General features: G+C 36.5%; 1 protein-coding gene across 1 annotated transcript; it reads left to right on the plus strand.

Annotated features, from left to right (window-relative positions):
• The first annotated feature begins 771 nt into the window (after positions 1-771).
• LOC141363106 (ICOS ligand-like) lies at positions 772-12,692 on the plus strand. The gene is made up of 4 exons (XM_073865643.1): positions 772-1,101; positions 9,715-9,755; positions 9,865-10,203; positions 11,223-12,692. The coding sequence occupies exons 1-4, from the start codon at positions 998-1,000 to the stop codon at positions 11,459-11,461; spliced, it is 723 nt and encodes a 240-aa protein (XP_073721744.1). The 5' UTR covers positions 772-997; the 3' UTR covers positions 11,462-12,692.
• Positions 12,693-16,639: the final 3,947 nt, after the last annotated feature.

Genomic DNA, 16,639 nt, shown 5'->3' on the forward strand with positions numbered 1-16,639 from the left:
GACAACAAGAAAATGTTTGGTGTTTACTGTCAGTATCATTCAGCTGGGGCACGTTCAATCTCACACCGGTGCGCAACGTTTTGCTACGGTTTCCGGGTTGAACGACATGTTTCCTTTAAACGGTGTGCAACGGAATGCAACAGGTTTTAGAAGCGTTTTCTCTTGTTTGGTGGGTGTGTCAGAAATGTCAGCCCAATCAGGGGCAAGATGTATAAAACCACGCGATAGTAAAGAGACAGCTCGCTCAATGGGTTCAAGTTGGAATGTTGTCTTTCATTCTGGACACCAAGGTCAGTGACTGTAGCATCGAGGGAATTTTACAGTATTAAACACACATTTATAACGATTTGATCAGTCCTCAGAAACATTTAAAAAAGAACACAAAGAATGGCCTCTCAGCTACCGTAGTTGCAACGCTTACGTCATCACAACAGAGTGTTCAATGCATCACCGTTTCTGTTTAATAAACGTTGTGCAACGTTTTGTCGGGGCTGAACGCAGCCCTGATTCAAGTTACGCGTTTGTCTCCCACTGCATCATGGGAAATATGAGTGAACGAGTGTACATCGAATGTACCCTCAAAATCAGAGTGCATTGTGGGTAAAAAGTAGTGAATGAATGTAGGGAATGAAGTTGTTCACTCAGGTTTCGGACACCACTACAAAATGGCCGACACCCGATATAGTGCACTATATAGTGGACAGGGAGCGGTTTCAGACACAGCTATTGTTGCACATGAACATAACCAGCCGCCTCACAAACGACCTGCGTTTGGTGTGCGTAACTAGGCAACCACGTTGTCCTTCACGTTGCATGACGTCATCGAAGTACGTCCCAGAACGTGCATACTCTTTTCTTACACACTCAAAAGTATGTACATTTTCCTCACAAAAACAGTACATACTTTTAGGTCGTAGTATAAGTAGGCGAATTGGGACTCAGGACACATCTTGATTCTGCTGGAAATGCCATCGCTATATTGGATTCTTGTATATAGATGACACGTTATTGGTATTGCAGTACCATGATCACCAGGCGTGTTAAAAATCTGGTCAAAGACGGGCTACCGAATGTGTTTTCTTGTGATGAAGCTGTCACGAGGTAAGTGTAACGTTATTTAAGATATGAAATGTTGGTCGTTTAACTTAGTTCGTCATCGTCATAAGGCATTATTTTATGTAAGAACATTGTATTGTCTATAAAATCAGTTCTGGGGAAAAGTCTGTTGGCTAATCGCTAACGTTACCCAGTTAGCACAAGGCCACCACCGGACTTGCCGGAGTTTTGCCAGCGACATCCGCTACTAAAACCGCTAAACAAACGGACTGCTAGTTTATATCGGTAATGTTTGCTGGCTACCCACCGACGGCCCGTGGTTCATGATCGTTTAATTACGCTAACCAAAATGGCAAAACACAATAATCAACAATATACAATAGCAACTACAAATGTATTGTTTTCAGTAAACAGAAAAATATACAAATGCACGTGCGCATCAGATGCATTTAACCAACTGGACATAGAAATAAAAGCATTCAGTTTACGCATTTCTGTACCCGTGCAAAAGTTCTCCAAGTTTTTTTCATTATTTCCGGCAAATATAAAACCAACCATGGTTTTACCACAATAACCATGATTTAAAATAACAGTTAACTAAATAAAATTTCAACAGAATATACATTATAGCAACTACAAACTTTACCATGATTTAAAAAAATATGGTTATCACCCTGCTAAAAAAAACAATAGACACCATCACAGAAATTCTTTTGGGTTTATTTGGAAATGTATTGGTTCTAATGGAATATGGCCCAAAACACACTAAAATGTAGTGGTTTTAATGGTGAAAGCTAATGGTTCCTATTGGTATTTTAATGTAAACCATTAGAATTTTCTGTAATGGTTTTATTGTTTTTTTTTCAGCAGGACACAGTTTTACTCCAGCATTACTATAATATTTCCATAGTCGAACCATGATAACAAACCTTTTAGTTTGAAAAAAGAACTGCAGTTTTACCACAGTAAAATCATGGCAGGGTATAGCATCATTTCAAAAAAAGAAAATGCATGTTTAAGGTTACAAAAATATCAGTCATGTTCACAAAGCCATATTCATATTGCAATAGCTGTGAGATAACACAAGCCACGTGTTTAACATGTTCAGTTAACAGACAATAGGCTTGTTCGACTTCATGCGGTGCAGCAAGAACCGACAGTTGGATGACGTCAAAGTTTAGTGAGAGCGATTTTGACCCTGTCCCAAATGGCGCACTTGGCACTTCATGTGGACTTTCGGTCTCGTGGCCTTAAATTGCACATGCTCGCTTAGTCTACGAGTCTGTAGGGTGTCCCATTTGGCATTTTTACGCTTGTGCTCATCAGTGCCCCATTTGCCCCCTTGATACGATCTTCGGTGAATGCCCACACTGCAGCAGGCTTTGCGCACTTTACCAACCTAGAAGTCCTTGCGAAAGAGCAATCAGACCAATCAAACGACGGATGGGAGGAGTTCACACTGATAGGTAATTTCTTTTCCTATTTCCGGCATGACCCTCGAGTCTATACCAAAATATAGTCGTTTCTCAATACCAAGTACGCCAAACTCGGACTTGTGTCCTTCGTAGTTCGAACTTGCAAGTTCAGACTCGGAAGAACGAACTCCTGACGCGAAATGCATTATGGGAAACTTCGTCGTCATAAGTCCACACAAGTCTCCTCTGATGCATCCTCGATAAAATGGGCGGATCAAGAACACATCCGGGGATTTTATGTGAACTTGGGCTTGATGCGAACTTTGAATTGGAACAATACTTGGGCCGCGACTGATGACGTTTCACAAGTCCACAAGAACGCAAGTATAGACAAGAACGCATATTGAGAAACGGCTTATGACTCCGGTGTCATAGATATGTATAAAGGCTAGATGGCTCAAGGCGGAGTCCCTAACGGCATCACCTGGCGGCCATCTTACGACAGGGCGCTCGCTCACTCGTAGCATTGAGTTTAATGGTGCAGGTACTTTTAAATGACCATAACTTGCTCAATTTTCTACCGATTTTCAAACGGTTTGGATTTTTACAAACGTTATTAACGTGGCTATAATTCTGGATGCTTTAACATGTTTCATGAATTTATTTTTTATTTTTAGTATAGGTATGCAGTGTCATAGGTACATATTTGACGTTTATAACAAACCAAACCGTTTGAAAATCGGTAAAAAATTAAGCAAGTTATGGTCATTTAAAAGTACCTGCATCATTAAAACTCAATGCTACGAGTGAGCGAGCGCCCTGTCGTAAGATGGCCGCCAAAATGCGGACGTTGCACTCCATTGGCCAGCAGCGCGGACGAGCCATCTAGCCTTTATACATATCTATGTCCGGTGTACCCAAGTGGAGTCGCATCAAGGGTCCCTAAAGTCATCACTACATGATGTCATTAAAGTGTAGACTCTGAGGAGGACCACAAGTTCGTAATGTGCCATTTGGGACAGGGCCTTTAAAGCAAACTCCTCGTATGATTTCACGAATCACTCTCGCAGTACTTTGACGTCATCCGGTTGTCGATTCTTGCGGCGGCGGATGAAGTCAAACAAGCCTAATTATTTATAGACTCTTTTACGGCCCACGTGATCAAATAGCCTGCATGTGCATTTAGGCAATAGAAGTGTTTTTCCCCAGTAGTTATAACGTGTTAGCAACTCAGAAAGTTTATTAAAACGGTTTCCCAGCATCAAAATGTCTGGTTGTTGTGTTTGGTTGCACTAATATAATAAACTAATATACGTATATATGTATCTGGCAACTTTATTTTTGGCCATTTGCTAACGTCTTCTATCCACTCCACTATAGTACACAGATCTGGTAGCTGTGTTGGAAAAGTTGATAAGTCAACTTTTTAAAATAACTTTCTCTGTCTGTGTTGCTTCACTGCTTCAAGTGAGGCTGGATCTAATCAGGAGCTTCCATAACCTCTAGTTAACTTAGGATGCATATCCTGATGGAAAAAAACAGGGAAGGAAAAAGAGAAGGATTAGGATTGCTGCTGTTCACATTGTTTCAAGCAGAAGAACATGTGCACTTTTTACCATTTCATTACTTGAGAACAAGGTCGTAAGATCTGTTAGTGTATGTGAATGCTTGGCAAAGAAGAGGTGATTTTTCCAGTTTTGGACCTTTTCTAGGCCCCCTAGTAAATTTGTCTACATTATTTTGAAAACCAACACGTCTATCTGAAACAAAAAATATGCAATATATGATAATACTGTATATAGATAATAGTACAGCTCCAGTGGGTTAATTTGTCTTGCCTGTTTCTCAACTGCTATGTGATTCTTTTCTTTTTTTAACTCTAAAATTGATAGTGTCTGCCAACAAATTTTTGTTGCATCTGCTCCCATTCACAAACTTGCCGGTTTGTCTGGGTTTACTGGTTTTATTTATAGGTTTACTAAAATCTTTCTTTGATGTTTTTAGCCCTGTTGTCCTTCAGTATTGTAAATTACTCATAACAGAGAGGGGGAATTCCAGCAGCATGAAATGATTAGTCAATTTAAAAAACATCCAGATAATTTACTCACAGAGACAGAGCGCAGCGCGGCGGCGTCACAACCAGAAAACCACGTCCCCCGGGGAGGAAAAAGATTCCAACCGTCTCCATTGCCTTTGTTTTGCGATAGGCTCCCTCCTTCTCATTTCTGGCTTATAACAAAAAACAGAATAATACCTAAAAGCTGCTGTGTGGCCCAAAAAACGAGCATTTAAAGACACAAAAGTGGAAACAGGCAACTTTTCATACTACTAATAGAACTGCGCCCACTAGAGGGAAACATACTCGGCGATCCACTTTTTTCTCCCTAAAGGCCGGGTTTTAGGCTCGGCAGCTTATTTTTTGACTTGTTAGCTGTACATCTTGTCACACAGCAGCTTTTAGGCATTATTCTGTTTTATGTTATAAGCCAAAAATGACAAGGAGGCGGCCTCTCACAATACAAAGTCAATGGAGACGGTTGGGTTGTTTTCCCCCCGGTGGGCGTGGTTTTCAAATGAGCATAACTACACTCTGTCTCTATCAAAAATGTTGAAGTCTTTCTTTGTTCAGTCGAGAAGAAATTATGTTTTTTGAGGAAAACATTCCAGGATTTTTCTCATTTTAATGAACCCCAACACTTAACAGTTTTAATGCAGTTTAAAATTCAATTCAGTTCAATTTTATTTATATAGTGCTTTTCACAATTGTTAATTGTTGCAAAGCAGCTTTACTTGAGTAGATGTAGGGGAGAACAAAGAAAATCAATAGATAATATAAGAAGTAGAATATAGCGGCTAATGATAAACCGTACAAGCGAGTGTAGTAATAATGTAACGTATACAGTAAGTTAAGCCAAAGTTGGCTTACTCTCCCGGGGACGAAAAAACCCCTAGGAGAAAACCCTGTGGGAAAAACTCCTAGAAGGACAAAAACCCTTGGGTTGCAGTTTCAAAGGACTCTAAACGATCCCAAATGAGGGTTAAGGGTTTTATCTAGTGAAACGATTGTAAAATTATGCACTTTTAAACCACAAAATAAAGTTTATTATTATTAAGGGCAATCGATGCAATTTTTAGGGAAAATATCCATATTTAAAACTTTATAAACTATGTTGTAAACAATAACATATGATTTACAAGGATCATTTGTATCACAAGCTTAATGTTTATGTAATGTTTATAGTTAATATTTGAAGAGTTTGGTTCAAAACGCAATACACAAAATGTTCTATATCAAGAAAGTGACAAGATGAAAACCACTTTTTTCTGTTACAAACTTTCACATATCATCTTTAGGTTATAAAACATTAAAAATTCAAATCCATAATATGATTTTCAAAGATTTATTATAAAAACTGATTATTTTCCCCACAAAACGCAATAAATCCATGAAAAGTTTTTTTTCAAAAAGATATATATCTATTGACTCAATATATAAATGTGCATTCATCTTTGCCATGTTATATTCATTAAGTTGACTAGTGGTTTACACTGATAAAAAAACAAAATGGCATTAATCAAAACTTTGTCATATTAAGAACACTGTCATTGCTGCTGTCATACTTGACGTCTCACTGAACTTTTTTCACAGCGATCAGCTGTCATATGTTTTGGTCCTGCTCGATTTTTGTTAAAATAATTGAAAGTTTTTCATAAAATCCTCTGGGGTCAATGTGTTAGCATGACAAAAGCTTGATGCTGTCGAGAGAACAAGCAACCGCCGGCATTTTTCCTTCACCCGAGTGCCTCTTGCGTGAATTTTTAGATGTTGATGGCTTACATTTCTTCTCCTCCACAGAAAACTACCACAGGTTCATCAATGCCAACAAAATGAAATTTAGTTTTTGTTTGTTTGTTAATCACGAAGTACAAAGTAGATGAGGAAAACTATAGGATTCTGTGTGTATTCAAAGTGTCGCCATTGTTGTTTACGTGGAATGGTGCGCTGTGATTGTTTGAGCGGATTTATTGCATTCTGCAAAGAAGGAGGAGTGGCGTTTATCACGGTTTGGTAAAAAGGGAGAAAAGATGACAGAATAACATGGCGGATATTGGATTTTGCATAAAACTAAAAATGTACTTTTTAATACTGATATGATACATAACTCATTTTGCTGGTAACTTTTTTTAAAATGGCGTATTTTGCGTTTTAGAACCAAACTCTTCATTTATAGTTTTATTTGAAGAAATATCTGTAGTTGTAAAATCATACTTGTTTACAACATTAGACATTAGCTAGCAGTTAGCCAAAAGACTAGAGACAGACAGTAGTTCACCCAAAAATGAATTTTCCTTATTTTAAAGTTAACAAGATTCGTGGGATAGTCATGGAATTTTTTTGCTAATTTTTCCATGGCATTCTCATATATCTTCACATTTTAACTTTCTTTTCCATGGCATTCTCAAGGATTGGTTACTCAACTGCTTTTTCCTATTTTCAAACCATTGTCGCTTCAGTTTAGGGCTAGATTTGGTGTTTGCGTTATTATATCACTTTAAGTATTGGTTTATACTGCCCTCCAAAGGCTAAGTGCAGTATCTACGCAAACACTGAAACTGAGAAAAATGGCTTTAAAGTTTTTTACACCAGCCAGTCAAACATGTTACTGCAATTTTGGCACACACATTTCTCTGAAATAGAGCCCGACCGATAAAGGATTTTGAAGGCCAATACCGATACAAATGTTTGTTGGTTTTAAAAACCGATAAGCCGATATATCGGCCGATAATTTGTTTTTGTTTTTTTCAGAAACGTGCAACAAAACATTTCCCTACCCGATTGCTGCTACAGCCACAACTATTACTTCTATTATTATTATTGACCGTAATAATCACAAAAATTAATGATCACATTATTACTATCATCATCATTAATATTAAACAAGATAAAGGTCATTCCTAAATGTTTGTGTGCGTGTGTAATTATTGGTCCCTATATTGCCTCCCCGAATATAAGACGACCCCCCATTTTCCAAATGTATTTTTGGGTTTTCACCAAAAAATAATTTTATTTTAATTTTTTATTATCTCTCTCTCTGTCTCTGCATCTCACGCATTCACCTCTCTCTCTCTCTCCCTGCCTCTCTCGCGCACGCACGCACCTCTCTCTCTCTCTCTCTCTCTCTCTCTCTCTGCAAGTTTTAGTTAACCGTAAACGTGCGCCGTTTTAATTCAGTTAAACACAGATTTTATGTTGCTGCTCTGATTTTAAATGCATATTAGAAGGGAGAGCTGTTTTTTTCTTAATGGGTTGCTTTTCAGACACTATTTCAGATGAATTCTGTTGTGCTTTTCCCCCCGTGAATTTTTCTATATCGCGAATATAAGACGACGCCCTATTTTTTGTACCTATTTTTAGGACAAAAAAAACTGGTCTGATATTCCGGTATACAACAATGTCAGCTTGCTTATCCCTTTACCTGCACTTTTTAAATTCTTTCCATCAAGCTACATCAAACCATTTTCAATCATCAGTTGCTGCCTGCCTTCTAAAACCTACTATTTAGTGATCTAAATCCATTATGTGACTCGTTAATGCTGCGGCTGAATGACAGTCTGCAACGCACACTTGGCGTCAGTGAATTTCACACACGTATAAAAGAAAAGCGAACTTTTATGCAAAAGCTACGTTTGATACCTTTTCTCTATGTCTAAATGTTCACTCCCCGCAAGTCTAACTTTCATTTTACAATGCAGGGACTGTAACCGGAGATAGTTATAAATACAGTAATCATTACTTTATTTAGGCAGAATAAGTTCGTTGTGGTTTCCAAGCTCGTTAACGTTAGCGGTCTTCCACTGATACTGGCATTATCAGGTCTATGACGAGACATAATTTAGCAAAGAATAACGTCACACTGCAAATTGTAAAACATACATTTTCAATATAACAGGCTAAGGAGAGATGATACGTCTCATTGCTTTAACTGTCACACTATTAAAGAAATACTTCAGTCGCATTGTCAAAAGTTAAAAGGACAGTCAGTCAACGTAACATTACTAGGTAATTCCGCTTCACTCTCAGCTTATTTAACAGCAGCAAAACTGGACATGATAGTCACAAATTTTGTCATGCTTATTTGAGAACTGATTGGGATGTTCTTTTAATTGTTATTCAAGCAATGTATGTCTCGTGACCAACTCACCATCAACTAAACCGCTGTCGTCTCTGCCCTGGTCTGGCTGAAATCAGCAGGTTGCAGAATGTGTGACGCGTTACACACGAGTGTTGCCTACAGGGTAATTGTAAAGTGCCCTCTAGTGGACAAACTATACCATGGCAACACTCATGACATGGTTGAAGGCTGTTTCGTCCGTGTTTCTTTATTTATTTTTTTAATATTCGTTTATCGGCCATTATGATTGCCGATATGAATAGTTTAGAAAATGCCTAATATCGGCCGATAATATCGGCCTGCCGATTTATCGGTCGGGCTCTACTCTGAAATGGGACAAAATTTAACCAGGAGACTTTGTCACAAGACACAACAGATCTCACAAAGCCCATTTTAACCCTTAACTCAATTTTGACCAAATGCGTAGTTACTGCGCTTTCGCTTTGTAGGGCAGTATAGTATACTATATTTTTTCTGATGTATTACTTTATATTTTTTAAACTTTAAACAATTGTCACCTGGCATTGGGGTTTGAGTTGGGTTTGGGTAGGGATGTAATTTTATGTAAATCTAACCCTAAACCGAAGCGACAATGGTAAGAAAATGGCCACGGAAAAATGCGGAGATCCATGAGAATGCCACGGGAAAATGAGCAAAAAATTCTGTGACTATGCCACAGAAATTCATGAGATCAGGTTGGTTCTGAGTATTTAAATGAAATGATATATTAGGCATGCCTGTGTAATTAAACATAAAAATAAGAAAAATCAATAAATGAGCACTTTTCAAATCTAACCATTGAGATTCTAAGTAACTAAAGACTGGATGTTTTTGTACTGGACATACATTGTAAATCATTGAAATCGGTTGAGAACTGTAAACCTCCCCCACGTTCACTTGTGTTAATAAGAACATTTGGCTAGGACTAATATGGTGACGCCAATCCATCAGCTAAACCGTATGTCTCCAGTTACCTGAACATAAGATTGTAGCATTGATATTTGCTAGCACTATGCTATGTTAGCTGCGCTACATGAACTTACACAAACTTGTTCTTATGTTTTCTACAGTTACTGCATTATCTGTGTATTTGCTCTGCTGATAAACAAAGGTAAGCACCTTTATAAAACAAATTTTGAGAGGTACATTTGTGCCACATTTAAAACTAACAAATTATGTGATTGTATATGAGTTTATTGAAATAACTTCTCTTATTTCAGTGTCCCTGCAGGATGTGAATGTTGCTGAGGGTGTTACTGGAGGTTCTGTTGTCTTGCCGTGTGCTACCAATCAGACTGAACACAAACTTTCTGGTCTTTTTGTTCAATGGAGACACAATGACAGCCTGAATGTCTGTGACATAATAGAAGGCACATGTTCACTACAACACCAAGACTTCACCTACAAGAACAGGGCTGAAACTTTTCCTACTGAGTATAAGAAAGGAAACTTCTCCATCAAACTCAACAATCTTACACAAACTGATGCAGGAGGTTACTGGTGCTACATCCTACATTTAGACGATCAAGTGATCCTGATCACACAGCTGACCATTAAAGGTGTGTAGTGGTGATACTGATATACATGACATTAAGAAAGTTTTTTTTTATGCAGTAAATGATGGTCAAAACATTTGAAGTTTACCTAGATAGTTGGTCTACTTGATGTGCTATACAGCAGTGTTTTCCCAAACTTTGCAAGCGGCCTCGCTTGTGTACGGTGCATCCCTTCGTTCCCCCCAAAGAAAATGTATGAAACAAAACAATCTAAAACGTTTACATTTTAATTAAACTAAATATAGTAAATGATACAATGTAATGCTGTTGGTTAGTAGCCTTTTTTGTTTAGGATTAATTACAAAGAATTTATGATAAATTAATGTATTTTTATGTCATACAACTGTTTGAGATGCGCTGCTGTACAGTATATATATTTCAGAAAGATAAAGCGTAACAGTGTTAACTTTGTTACATGTACAGTGCCCTCTATATGTATTGTGAAAATAAAGGCAAAATTTCTGTTTGCTGTGAAGTTAAGTAATATCTCAACATTAAAAGGTGAATATGAGACAAAAGTGCAGAATGACACATTTTACTTTTTTTAACACACAATTTACCAACTCTATGAAACAACACATTTGGATTTTAATACTTAATACTTGTACTTTAATTCTTTGGATTATTAATATCTAATGTGAGTATGTCAAGTGTTGAGTTATAAACTGTATACCGATGCATTATTTGTTCACATTAATGTGTAGTATAAGTTTAATCCATTGTTTCTGCAGTATGAATCATTGCATTTGGTGACAGCACACACAAATGTCATGAAGAAATGTCCTTGTTCTTAATGGTAAAGCATATATGTGTGGAAACAAAATCAATTGTTAATCAAATCAACAATCTGTACTTTTGCTTCATATTCATCTTACAATTGTCTTGGATCCACAGCAAACAGAGCAAGGGCATCCTAATACTTATTAAGGGGAACTGTATTTATATTTGTTATTCTGCTACTCACTTTGCTTTATTACATGCCAGTGATGTTTTTCTCTACTTCTTTGTTTTATAATCAACAGTACACACGGATGAACAAACAAAAGAAGAAAATGGAAACCAAGCACGAGAAAGACTTTTATGGATAATTTTTGCTGTCCTTGGGGTTTTCATGTTGTGTTTAGTTCTCTGTATCATATGGAAGAAAAGGTGTGAAGAACCCTCTAGGCCAGTTGTGACCCCTGTTGTTAAATACATGCCCTGTCAAAATAACACTAAGGTCCATGAGAATGGTAATGTAAGCAAATCAGCTCAGGAATAGAGCCAGAATTAGATGATTTGTCTCAAGACAGGACTTGGTCATGGGACTAACTGGGATCCCCCAAAGGCCACAAGACAGCTACAGCTCATACAGAACAAGTATTATTACTCGTTTATGAATCACTACAGGACATATATTACAGATATGCTAAATGAATATAAATCTAACAGATTACTCAGATCATTATGATCAGGTCAGTTAGAAATACCAATGGGTTCACTTCAGCTTTAAGCTATGGCCTGTAGCTGGAATCAGCTTTCAGAAGAGATAAGATATGCTTCAACAGTAGACACTTTTAAATCTAGATTCACGAGTTCGCATTAACATGGAAACAATAGGGAATGAGAGAAAGCATATTTAGCATGCAGTCCGAGGGGAGGCTCCGAACTCAGAGTACTCCCTGCTCTTTAACTGGGATGGGGCAGCAGTGGCTCAGTGGTTCATGTAGTTGATCTACAAACCAGAAGATTGGTGGCTTGATCCCCAACTCCACCTGACCAAGTGTCGAGGTGTCCTTGAGCAAGACACCTAACCCCAGCTGCTCCCAACGAGCTGAATGGTGCCTTGCATGGCTGACACCGCCGTCGGTGTATGAATGAATGAGTGAATGGGTGAATGTGAGGCAGTATGTAAAGCGATTTGGATGGCCATGCCTTCCATTTATCATTTAGATGCACTAACTGAGAGTAAGGTAATGGGATGGGGGAGGGATCCTGCCAAAAACTTTCATGGGACAGAGGTGAGGGACGGTTATTATAGGCACTTCTTTGCGCTGATTGGTTGGATCAAATGACCACGCACTTTGTTAAATATTCTTCATTTAACCTTCAAATTGACCCCACGGCTACTTTGACATATCTCAAATAGATGCAAATTGTATTTTTAAACCTAATTTTTGACACTTTTTTTACTTGGAATTTACTCTTAAGGCTTTTGGATAAAGTGTCTGCCAAGTATATAAATGTTACATTCATGGGCGGTTTTCCGGACAGGGATTAGACTAGTCCTAAAAAAGAGCGGTCCAAACTCAAAACATCTTGCACTGACATATCATAAGTGCCCGTTGTTTTGCCTTAAAATGTGCACAAGTAATGTTTTTAGTAGGGCATGTTTGTCCTAATTAAACTAAGGTCTAGTCCTGGAAACCACCCCATCGTGTTCCTGTAAAACTGATCTAATGACTGTTTTTACTATTAATGTGTGCAAAACTGTACATAAATAACATATTTTAACCACAGTACTCTGCTTCTTTGTTGTTTCTGTAAAGCTGCTTTGGAACAAGTAAATATACATAAACTAAAATTGCATTGAATTTTTATTAGCATTAAAAAACTAAATAAAACTCCTTGTCAAACTCTTAAATTTAGAGTGTCTAAATATGCAATTTGTGTGTCCATCCTTTTGAAGATTTGACCAATGTAATGACATCACAAATGGTATAAATCATATTTTAGAGGCAAAACAATTAAGATTGACAACATGTCCACTTGGATGATTCTATTTATATTTCTAATGTGTCTATCTCGGAGAGATCGATGACTGTCAAATTAAGTAACATTTTTTTCTTTCTTTGAAAGTAATCCTACTAGTTTGGTTTCTGAATATGATATATTTTGCTTTCCCCCTTTTTTTGAGAATCTTTTGCATTTACATCATCGTATCTTTCCCTTGAGGTCATAGTTAAATATTTTCTAAAAGAGTATATTCTAATAATAGCGATGTAGAGATCATTAAATTACGTCATTAAGTTTAAATTTGTTTTATTTGGTAACCTTGGAGAACTCCCGGGTCAATTTTGGCCAATGTTAATTGTTTTTAATAAACAGGTTAGAAAAGGTCCACACATATGGGCAAACAGTTCATAGCATATCTCCACAGATGTCACAGATCAAATTATCTAACTTTTGGTCTTAATAGGGTTATTCAAAAGTGTGGAAGCTCAAATGGTGCCAGTAGAGATCACTTTAAGCACTTTATACATAATAAATGCTTACAAAATAATAATTGTGTATAGAAGACATCCATACGCACAAATGCAGAGTATAAAAATATATAATCATTTTTGCGCGTGCACGTCAAAGTCCATCCACAACACTGTCTGGCTGAGCTGCCTGTGGAAAATATTTAGTTCAATATAATAATGTCAGCAAAGGCAGAATAGTATGTATCTATATGCACGAAACTTCCACTCCAAGCCTTAATAGCCATTGACTGCTTTAAAAACGATTAATCTCAGCCAAATGTTGATGACGAATAAAACATCCATTATGACAAAGCAAATAAATCTGGTTTTGAACAGAAAAGAAAAGCACTAAATTAAGAGCACCGTTACTCTGCTGCTAGCTGTATACTGCGCTACTCACCAGTTGTGAATGCATCCAAAATTAGCGTTTAAATAAAGTAAATAGCTAATTAAACACACTGAATGAATAAAATCCAACATCCCTCCCACTGGCAGCTGCCACTCGGCCACTGGCAGGTCACATGACTCGCCAATGGCAGCTCCTGCCAGCCATGCAGCTGAAGTTTGAACTGCCTTAATTCTTTGTTAAATGTCTGCTCAAGTACAAAAAAAAACATAAACTCAGTTGGCATTTGCATGCTGTCTTTAGTATTTGCTTGTACTGGCATGCTGTCTGGGCCAGGTAGACTTTCTTTCCATGTCTGACATGAAAATTAAGAAAAGGTGCTACTGCAACTGCATTGTATAACTTTTAGAAGAGAGAAGAAGAAATAAAGAACAACAGTAAAATAATGTAGAGAACTTGCAGTCCATTTTGTTTTCGATTCTTTCTTCAGGCTTTTTTATATCGATCATCCAGGCTCTTCTTTCATAATAGTACTGTACTGTGTATATTGCCAAGTGGACTCTCCTGTTCAAACATTTCATTGAAAAAGACGTGCCATACACAGAAACAAATTCGTGCACCATGCAACCATGTGAATTGACACAGGACTTCAAAGGACTACAAAAAGTGTAAACTGTTACCCTGCAGTAATAATAATTTGTAAAATAAAAATGTGTAGTTGTGGTGACATCTCATATTTATATTAGTTGTGAAGTAGTATATCAGTTAATGTTACTGCAACATTATTTAGATCCTCTTTATTTGAGTAAGTTCATAGGACCGAAAATGAGAAGCTTTTAGTTTGTAGATCTTATTTTTTACTAAAACCAAAACAATAGTAAGTTAAACACAAATGTGTAAAGAGGATTCAAGCACGACTAAATGGTTAAGTGAACTGTCTGTTTGTATTAGTTATGTTTAACTTCTGTTTGAAGTTCTCCCTCTAGTGTTGTACGTGTAAATAAAATATTGACCTCCTTTTTGTCTGATGTTTGTCAGCTTGTCTTCACTTCAGAGATGTGCAGTAGCGTTTAAACACTGTGTGTGTGTGTGTGTGTGTGTGTGTGTGTTTGGGGTAAAGTGTAGTTTATTTTATTAAAGCGATCAAATCAAAACTGCAACATGAGGATAATTCAGATTCAACTCTGTAAGTTTATTACTTTTTATAAGAATATTATGATTATTTATTAGTAGTTTATTTTATAACTTTTTTGTTGTGTTATTTCATAAATAAATAATATGGAGGTTTATTATTTAGATTTAAGATGCTTTTATCCAGAGCGACTTCTAGTGCATTTACAGTATACATTTTGTTATTTCTAATGTGTGTTTTTCTTTGTTTTTTTTTCTCTTATAGATGTGTTAATGTTGTGTCAAGCTGCAGTGACTTTAGATCAACTAACAGATTTGGGACAAAATGTGACTATAAACTGTGATCTGGACTCAAATGAAGTTTATTGGATTTTACTGAAACATTCAGATTCTCATACAGTGATACTGCGCTCATTCTCAAACTCACCATTACCTTTTTACTTAAATAAAAAGTTTAAAAACAAATATTCAGTAGAGTCTAAACATGGTCTGGTGATTTATAATATTACTGTAGATGAATTAGGGTTTTATTACTGTATGAACACAGGCACAGGATCTCCAAAACTCAGTAACAGCACAAGACTGCACATCATCGGTAAGTGTTACTTTAATCAGCGGGTCATACTTACATTCAATACTTATTTAGCTATTTGTTACCCACTCTGTAAAACCCTAAAGTAGTTTATTGTTTTCAAAATAATAAAAATCTACATAACGCTAAGTTTTATGAAAATATAATCTTGATTTTGTTAATATTGACTGCCAAAGATTAAAATCAATTATGAAATCAATTACTGAAATATTTCAATCTCAAATTTAGATTGAGACTTTTGTGGATTTGACAGCAGGGTCACATTTAGATATGTAAGGAATAATTGATGACGGGCCGTTGAATATTTCCCGAAAATAATGCACACCCAAGGTGGTAACATTGGTGTGTGTTATTTTTAACTAATTCAAAGGAGCGGAGGCAATATTCTGCTTATATCACAGTTATAACAAACAATACATTTTGTATATGAATACATTTCTCAACCAATCAGAATACAGCATTCAACAGGTCTGTGATGTAATTAATAATCAAAATGTAATAATGTTTGTTCTGTAAAAATGCAGTCAGTACACAAAATCAGTAACTATTTTAATTGTAACACATCTTTCCCATTTATAGACCCCTTAATTACAGAAGCAACTAATCTTGAAGCAACTCATGTTACTGAGTTATCAAAGTGTCAAAATCAGACTACGGGGATCGGTTTTCAGATGAAAGAGACACAGTGGCACATTATCATCATTATATCTGGAGTAATGAAGGGTCTTCTAAGCATTTTTATGGTTATTGGTGAGCTATTTTGTTTGAAATTAAATGTACATGTGATGGCATCTGTAACAATATTAATTTAATACTTATTATGTTTTTTCTCCAGGAGGTATTTGCTATTCTGGAGAATAACATTTCGGTGAGCTTTTCCTCAAGTGAACCTTCCTTTTTCTACAGCAGCCCAAATCAAAAACATACAAAAGTAAATTAACCTCATTCAATTTCTCATAATCTTAGTTACACTGTAACATTGTAAAAAATAATTTAATAAATGTGTGTTACTTGTAATAAAACAAGAATTAAACAAATGTTTCACATACACTGTATGATGACGCATGAAGTTAAAACAACTTTGTTTTGCAAGTCAATTCAACATACTATCTTCAGTTTTGACCTATGAATAGTTGAAATAACTTA

This window comes from Misgurnus anguillicaudatus, unplaced genomic scaffold (genome assembly GCF_027580225.2).
Source record: "Misgurnus anguillicaudatus unplaced genomic scaffold, ASM2758022v2 HiC_scaffold_32, whole genome shotgun sequence".
NCBI lineage: Eukaryota > Metazoa > Chordata > Actinopteri > Cypriniformes > Cobitidae > Misgurnus > Misgurnus anguillicaudatus.

Bases quoted from the DNA above. Each gene is read 5' to 3' on its own strand.
- LOC141363106 (XM_073865643.1), top strand. From the start codon at position 998: ATGACACGTTATTGGTATTGCAGTACCATGATCACCAGGCGTGTTAAA. The intron at 9,756-9,864 runs GTAAGCACCTTT...CTCTTATTTCAG, and splicing joins TGCTCTGCTGATAAACAAAG to TGTCCCTGCAGGATGTGAAT. The intron at 10,204-11,222 runs GTGTGTAGTGGT...TATAATCAACAG, and splicing joins CACACAGCTGACCATTAAAG to TACACACGGATGAACAAACA.